This window comes from Salvelinus fontinalis, chromosome 16 (assembly GCF_029448725.1).
Source record: "Salvelinus fontinalis isolate EN_2023a chromosome 16, ASM2944872v1, whole genome shotgun sequence".
NCBI classification, from domain to species: domain Eukaryota; kingdom Metazoa; phylum Chordata; class Actinopteri; order Salmoniformes; family Salmonidae; genus Salvelinus; species Salvelinus fontinalis.
This window is the reverse complement of record NC_074680.1, coordinates 27,170,540-27,178,327: the sequence shown is the minus strand read 5'-3', so window position 1 is coordinate 27,178,327 and position 7,788 is coordinate 27,170,540. Positions and strand designations below refer to the sequence as shown.

At 40.5% G+C, this 7,788-nt stretch overlaps 1 protein-coding gene across 3 annotated transcripts; it reads right to left on the bottom strand.

Annotated features, from left to right (window-relative positions):
- Nucleotides 1–600: 600 nt before the first annotated feature.
- On the bottom strand, nucleotides 601–7,184 carry LOC129812904 (protein TMED8-like). 3 transcript variants are annotated; one of them, XM_055864879.1, is made up of 6 exons: nucleotides 6,024–7,184; nucleotides 5,571–5,673; nucleotides 5,254–5,350; nucleotides 5,086–5,182; nucleotides 4,555–4,866; nucleotides 863–4,417 (listed from the first exon to the last, which is right to left on the bottom strand). In XM_055864879.1, exons 3-6 carry the CDS (start codon nucleotides 5,296–5,298, stop codon nucleotides 4,200–4,202), a joined length of 672 nt encoding a protein of 223 aa, XP_055720854.1. In that variant the 5' UTR covers nucleotides 5,299–5,350; nucleotides 5,571–5,673; nucleotides 6,024–7,184; the 3' UTR covers nucleotides 863–4,199. The 3 variants fall into 3 exon arrangements, with proteins under 3 accessions (XP_055720856.1, XP_055720854.1, XP_055720855.1); XM_055864881.1 differs by lacking the exons at nucleotides 863–4,417; nucleotides 6,024–7,184 and adding an exon at nucleotides 601–672 and having other exon boundaries at nucleotides 5,571–6,015; XM_055864880.1 differs by lacking the exon at nucleotides 6,024–7,184 and having other exon boundaries at nucleotides 4,555–4,848; nucleotides 5,571–6,012.
- Nucleotides 7,185–7,788: the final 604 nt, after the last annotated feature.

The window sequence follows — 7,788 nt, the reverse complement described above, 5'->3', positions numbered from 1 at the left end:
GCGTCCTGAGCCGGAACCACCACCGTGGTCAACTGCCCACCCGGACCCTCCCCTGGACTTTGTGCTGGTGCGCCCGGCGTTCGCACCTTGAGGGGGGGGTTCTGTAACAGTCCTGACCTGTTTTATGTTGTTTTTTATGTGTTTATGGTCAGGGCATGTGTTTTGGGTGGGCAGTCTATGTTATCTGTTTCTATGTTGGTTATGGGTTGCCTGGTATGGCTCTTAATTAGAGGCAGGTGGTTTGCGTTTTCCTCTAATTAAGAGTCATATTTAGGTAGGGCATTCTCACTGTTTGTTGGTGGGTGATTGTCTCCTGTGATGTCTTCGTCGTTGTCGATGTGTTTTCACTTACGGGACTGTTTGGCTGTTCGTGTGTTTCGATGTAACGTTCCTGTCCGTGAGTTTACGTTTGTGATGTGAGTTTATGTTCAGGTTCCGTTCTACGTCGTTTTGTTATTTTGTAGTTTTGAAAGTGTTTTGTTTTGTTTCGTGGCTGTCAATTTATAATAAAGATGGCATATTTCCCTGAACCCGCATTTTGGTCAGAAGATCCTTCTCTCCTCACCTCATCTGAGGATGAGGAAAGCGACAGCCTTAACACTCAACCAGTTTCACCAGTCTTGAAAGCGATCCCACATATGCTGAGCACTTGTTGGCTGCTTTTCCTTCACTCTGCAGTTAAAGAAAAACCCTTGAATGAGTAAGTGTGCCCAAACTTTTGACTAGTACTGTATATATGACCCAAAAATCCTTGATTGATCTTGAAAGATAATCATTGGCTGAGACCAAGCTCTCTATACTTTAACTACTTAATGGGAACATAAAGTAAATGAGCTGTAGAAAATATTTTTAAAAACCATCATGCAATGCAAATGAGAATCTTCTTTATTGTGATTTATTTTTAAAAGGAAAGCTTATAAGAAACAGAACTGAATGCAGTACAAAGCACAGCAATCATGGGACACTTATTTTCAGTTCCTTATATTTTAACAGCACAATTCATATGATACAGTACCTTTGGAAACATGCACAACACAGATGGATGAGGTACAAACATTATTTTTTGGAACCTCGTATGGGCGGCTATAATCAATTGAGAACATGATTAGGTGCATACAGAGCTACAACACAAAGACACACACAATATAAATGATCTTCTTTTACAGAGATCTGTGCATAAAATTGTACTTTAAAGGGACGATCCAAATCATACTTTTATACTTAACAAAAAATAAACTCAACATCTAACGTGTTGGTGCCATGTTTCATGAGCTGAAATAAAAGATTTCAGACATTTTCCATACTCACAAAAAGCTTATTTCTCTCAAATGTTGTGCACAAATTGGTTTACATCCCTGTTAGTGAGCATTTCTCCTTTGCCAAGATAATCCATCCACCTGACAGGTGTGGCATATCAAAGAAACTTATTAAACAGCATGATCATTACACAGGTGCACCTTGTGCTGGGGACAAGAATAGGCCACTAAAATTTGCAGTCACTCAACACAATGCCACAAACGTCTCAAGTTGAAGGAGCGTGCAATTAGCATGCTGACTGCAGGAATGTCCAAGAGAGCTGTTGCCAGATAATTTAATATTAATTTCTCTACCATAACCTGTCTCCAATGTCGCTTTAGAGAATTTGGCAGTACATCCAACCGGCCTCACAACCGCAGACCACATGTAACCACGCCCTCAGGCAGCTTCACCTATGGGATTGTCTGGGGGGGGGTCCTGAGGAGTATTTGTCTGTAATAAAGTCCTTTTATGTGTAATAACTCATTCTGAATGGCTGGGCCTGGCTCCCCATTGGGTGGACCTGGCTACCAAGTGGGTGGGCCTATGCCCTGCCCAGTTATGTGAAATCCATAGATTAGAGCCCAATTAATGTATTTCAACTGACTGATTTCCTTATATGAACTGTAACTTAGTAAAATCTTTTAAATTGTTGCATGTTGCGTTTATATTTTTGTTCAGTATGGAAATATATTGAATCTGTTAGTATTTACAATATTCTCATGCTATTGTCCACAAAGACCAACGCCTGACAACCAGCAAACTAAATAGGGACTTGGCAATGTAAATATTGAACCAATATTACATAAGAGCTTTTTGTGATAGGGGATGGCTTTTATTTGTGTCATAAAGACAGATGGTGACCATTTGCTTTATCATTGGACTCGGAGCAACATTCAATATTCTTTCATTGACAATCACTCATTCCAATCACAGTATGCAAAAAAAACTATTGAATTGTTGTGCAGAATATTTGTTCAACTGCATTTGGATTATCATACAATTCAAGTTAAAATAATAACAATTTAAAGGCAAAAAAGTGACATACATGAAGCAAATTATAAAACAAATGACAGTTCTTTGGAGCACCTCTCCTGATTAAGCTTTCCACCTAGCAATCATCTTTCTATCAGTGTTCCCTGATCGCTGCCACCAAAGAAATGTTGTGTCTGATTAATATACAGTACCAGTCAAAAGTTTGGACACACCTACTCATTCCATGGTTTTTCTTTATTTTTACTATTTCCAACATTATATAATAATAGTGAGGACATCAACACTATGAAATACCACATATGGAATAATGTAGTAACCCAAAAAGTGTTTAAAAAAAAACTAAATATATTTTAGATTTGAGATTCTTAAAAGTAGCCACCCTTTGCCTTGACAGCTTTGCACACTCTTGGCATTCTCTCAACCAGCTTCATGAGGTCTCCTGGAATGCATTTCAATTAACAGGTGCGCCTTGTTAAAAGTTCACTTGTAGAATGTATTTCCTTCTTCATGCGTTTGAGCCAATCAGTTGTGTTTTGACAAGGTAGGGGTGGTATACAGAAGATAGTCCTATTTGGTGAAAGACCAAGTCCATATTATGGCAAGACCAGCCCAAATAAGCAAAGAGAAACGACAGTCCATCATTACTTTAAGACATGAAGGTCAATCAATGCGAAATATTTCAAGAAATTTGAACGTTTCTTCAAGTGCAGTCGTAAAAACAAGGGCTATGATGAAACTGGCTCTCATGAGGACCACCACAAGAAAGGAAGACCCAGTTACCTCTGCTGCAGAGGATAATTTCTTTAGAGTTACTAGACTCAGAAATTGCAGCCTAAATAAATGCTTCACAGAGTTCAAGTAACAGACACATCTAAACATCAACTGTTCAGAGGAGACTGTGTAAATCAGGCCTTCATGGTCAAATTGCTGCAAAAAAACTACTACTAAAGGACACCAATAATAAGAAGAGACTTGCTTGGGCCAAGAAACACGAGCAATGGACATTAGACCAGTGGAAATCTGTCCATATTTGAGATTTTTGGTTCCAACCACCGTGTCTTTGTGAGACGCAGAGTAGGTGAACGGATGATCTCCGCATGTGTGATTCCCACCGTGAAACATGAGGAGCTGTGAGGGTGCTTTGCTGGTGACACTCTCAACGATTTATTTAGAATTCAAAGCACACTTAACCAGCATGGCTACCACAGCATTCTGCAGCGATACGCCATCCCATCTGGTTTACGCTTAGTGGGACAATCATTTGTTTTTCAACTGGACAATGACCCAACACACCTCCAGGCTGTGTAAGGGCTATTTGACCAAGGACAGTGATGGAGTGCTGCATCAGATGACCTAGCCTCCACAATCACCCAACCTCAACCCAATTGAGATCATTTGGAATGAGTTGGACCACAGAGGGAAGGAAAAGCAGCCAACAAGTGCTCAGCATATGTGGGAACTCCTTCAAGACTGTTGGAAAAGCATTCCAGGTGTAGAGTCTTTCTACAATGTAGAAAATTGTAAAAATAAAGAAAAACCCTTGAATGAGTAGGTGTGTCCAAACTTTTGACTGGTACTGTACATAAACTATATATAGAATATATATCTTTAAAATATGGTCAATTTGCCTTAACTCACTGCACATAACTTTTAAACAGAACATGGCACAAACACAAGGCTACGTCAAATCTTTCTCTATAATCACAGTAAAACATATGAGCAAAATGTCCCACTTCATAATTCTCTGGTCCTCTTAGATTTTAAGTGTAGACTAGGAGCGAGCAACATCTGCTGATTGTGATGAAAAATCTATGCACTTATAATTAACGATAACATGTTCTATGGAATCAAAAATGTAATTCTAGTAAGTCATACAGTCATATGCAATAGCTGACGGTTACAGTTCCTCAGGCACTGTAATACACTCTGTAGTACAGAGTCTTATTTCGCCATAGTGAGTATGAGTTATTAAACTTCAGAAGGTAAGTGCCTTCTCCTGGATACTCGTGACTGCCACCTTGCACTGCAATGTGACTGTCCAGACGATACACAGGTAAGATTTCCCCTATGTTGGAGTTGGCCAATGATTTAGAACCCTTCTCAACATCCCCTGTGTTGATAAGTCCTGCATGAGACAACACATATGGCCTTCAAGACAATTACAACCTCAACTAATTTAAAGAGAAGATATAAAATTGATTATTTCGTATTAAATTAGTTTGGAACAAAAATTTCAAACCAAAAGAGGAGGTACCTACTGACCTTCTAGCTGATTTTCCTCCTCTTCATCATCACTGGACTCACTGATGTGGACCGTGATGGCCTGGCTGGTGACAGGGGTCCAGTCAAAGTAGATTCCAAAGGCTATGTCATTGCTATCTGTGGCAAACTCCCAGCACACCTGCTTTCCCTCAGGAACGGTGGGCACATGCACTGTCATAATGTTTCCTCGTTTCACTGTCACCACACTGTCCTTCTCCAGTCGCAGCTTGGCCTTAAGCTCCTTCATCGCCATGGAGGTCCACGTGGAGGGAGGCTTCAGCGGTGGCATTTGGGCTAGAGCACAACCACAGACTATATGTGAGGACAACATGGGAACCAAACATGAGCAGTGTTCAAAAATGTGTGATATATTTACTCAATTTGAGATCCTTTGTCAAATAGACATTTTTCAGCATGCTCATTATTTTATTAATATGTTGCAATACAGACATCAGACTCCAGTACATGGATGAAAGCTATGAGTTATCTTTAGTGGCAGTGGGTGTTAAACCCTTGACTAAATTGTCTCACCTTTTCTCTCTCCAGGGTTCTGGCTATTCCCACTGCTGTTGCTCTCCTCAACATCTCCCCCCATGGCCTGCTGCCCGGCAGGAGACTGTTGTTTAACCTGAAAACACACAAGTGCTTGCAGTATTTTCATTTCATTGCCATGTACTTTTTATGTGGCATGCTATTTACCTCAGCTGGCTGTCTGGATCCCTCTGTGTCATTGGTTCCATCCATATCAGGGTGACTTATGGGGTGGTTGGAGTTAGAGAGGCCTCTGCTCTGGCGCCTGTACATAGACAGTATGACCATTCTAACTTCTAAACACAATTCAGCATACAATACAATTGTGCTATGTAAGGCATACATAAACCAGGCAATGCATTACAACTATACAAAATTGTTATGCATTATTTAAATTGTATTTAGTTATAGCATATTGCAGGAATTAAATACTGTAGCTATACAGCAAAATATCAAAGTAGGTCTAGCAAGAACAAGTGAGTAACCTGTCTAGCGGATTGGTCTCCGACGTTATCCAAGGGAAAGAGAACACCGATAACACTGTCAATCTTGATTGACTCTCCGAAGTAGACTCCAATTTATCTCTCTCTAAAATGAATGCATAAACACCGTTCAATCTCGCTCTAAATAGCGTACTGTATTAAGTCCCCCACCCCCTCTCTCTGTCCCTCCCCTTTACAAACACACACGCGCACGCACAAGCATGAATGCCGCGTTCAAAACAACTTGGAACTCGGAAATCTCCGACTACAGTGTATCCAAGACAACTGGAAATCATTGAAAAACGAGCTGGGGAAAATCGTTTTGAGCCGTCATCTAACTCGGAATTCCAACTCGGACCTCTTTCGAGCTTCGACCTGAAGATCAATGTCGTCATTATTTGACCTCGTATTTTTCACAGTTTCAAGTTCTTGAACACACCATAAAGCGCAGTTTACCATCATATTAGAAGACACTGTCAATCTGTCTGGAAGGCATTCAGATCCTGTATCATGAAAGAAAACGAATAGACACCAGAATACATTTTTACCAACGTAAAAACGATCAGACACCAGAATTTTTTTTTTTACCAACGTAAAACGTTTTTTTGGGGGGGCGGGGGTGTATTGTTGTTGAATTGATAGATATTGCTGCATTGTTGGAGCTAGAAACATAAGCATTTCGCTGCACCGTGGTGTTACGTCTGCATTGCTTATTGTTTGGGGTTTAGGCTGGGGTTCTGTATAGCACTTCGTGACATCTGCTGATGTAAATAGGGCTTGATAAATACATTCGATTGATTTTGCGTACGCAACCAATAAAATGATTTGATTTAGTCAGCGAACTTCAAAGTCCGATTGGTGCGCGCGCGGTTACAAAGTAACATTCCTAGATAGCCTCCAGGTGACAAAATTGCAATAGATTTGAAACCAATTTCATTGCTGCAGCTAGATGATAAAATGTAACAGCTCAAGATACATTGAGTTGGGACAGACTGCTACTAGCAAGCTGATGTCCCCGCTGAGCAATCACTGCACCCACTGGCCATTCTGAGCTGGACGTACGCTTGCTAACGTTAGCTATAGTTAGCTAGCCAGTTGAACTAGTCGTAAGATCCTCTGCCACTCTTGGAATCGATGCATCTCGACATAATCTTGTAACTCATCAACAAATTATAAATAAAATAAAAAACTACCAGAGATTATGATAAAGACACTCGCACATCTGAGCTATATTTTTTGCAGGTGCATGGTAATAGGTGAATAAGAATAGAAATAAGAAGAAACCCGCACACTGCTCTTTAATACGCCTTACGTATCGACCCCAAGGCTTTTGTGAGTAAAAAAGAAAAATTTGCACCCTTACGTAGACACCCACATCCGTTCAATGCATCGAATGGTGTTGGAGTCGAAGGAAAATAAGTAAGCGTTACCAAATATAACAATGTTCATTTCATAAATATTCTAATAAAGTGTGTATATAAAACGTATTAAACACGTATGTAAAACCACAATGAGGACATCGACCCATCAAGCAAGTTTTCATAAATCATTGGAAACGTCAGAGTAATCTGAAATGGGGGCATTATGTTCACATTTACAACATAACAATACATAGGCATTTCATCATTAAGACCTCAGCCACAGTCATCTATCAGACTCCCATCCAGAGCAACACACATAAGCAACCAGGGTCAACGCGACAGATCTCCCACAAGATCGAAAACGGGGACCGGAACCAGCGATCCATCAGCCACCGGCCCAAGCTCCCCCCCACAGTTCACCAAGAGCTGCCCCTCAATCATCCGAGACCCCCCCCAGAGAAAAAAAATATTCCATTCCCCACCCCCCAATGCACCAGCAACTGAACAAAAGAGAAAGACAAAGGAAACCAGAAAACTATGCAAAAAACAAAGATATCAATGACAACGAAAATAATAACAGCAAGGCCAACTGAATATGTTTGAGTGTATGTATGGCACTATTTACCTTTGTGCATGTGCATTTTATTGTGTGTGTATATGCACGAGTACAAACACCTGCAAGGCATCAGCCTCAGGCAAACGTATTAGATGTAAAAACACTGCCCCTCAGTGTCATTCAAACGTACTTTTTGTTATGTTTTATTTTTACTTTATTTTTTATACTTTTATCTTTGACCGTCATTCTATCCCCCGCCCTGTAACTCCACTCACATCCCAACCCTTTATCTTGTCAAAGGAGA

Bases quoted from the DNA above. Each gene is read 5' to 3' on its own strand.
- LOC129812904 (XM_055864879.1), bottom strand. From the start codon at position 5,298: ATGGATGGAACCAATGACACAGAGGGATCCAGACAGCCAGCTGAG. The intron at 5,183-5,253 runs GTAAATAGCATG...GTGTGTTTTCAG, and splicing joins GATCCAGACAGCCAGCTGAG to GTTAAACAACAGTCTCCTGC. The intron at 4,418-4,554 runs GTCAGTAGGTAC...TGTCTCATGCAG, and splicing joins GGAGGAAAATCAGCTAGAAG to GACTTATCAACACAGGGGAT.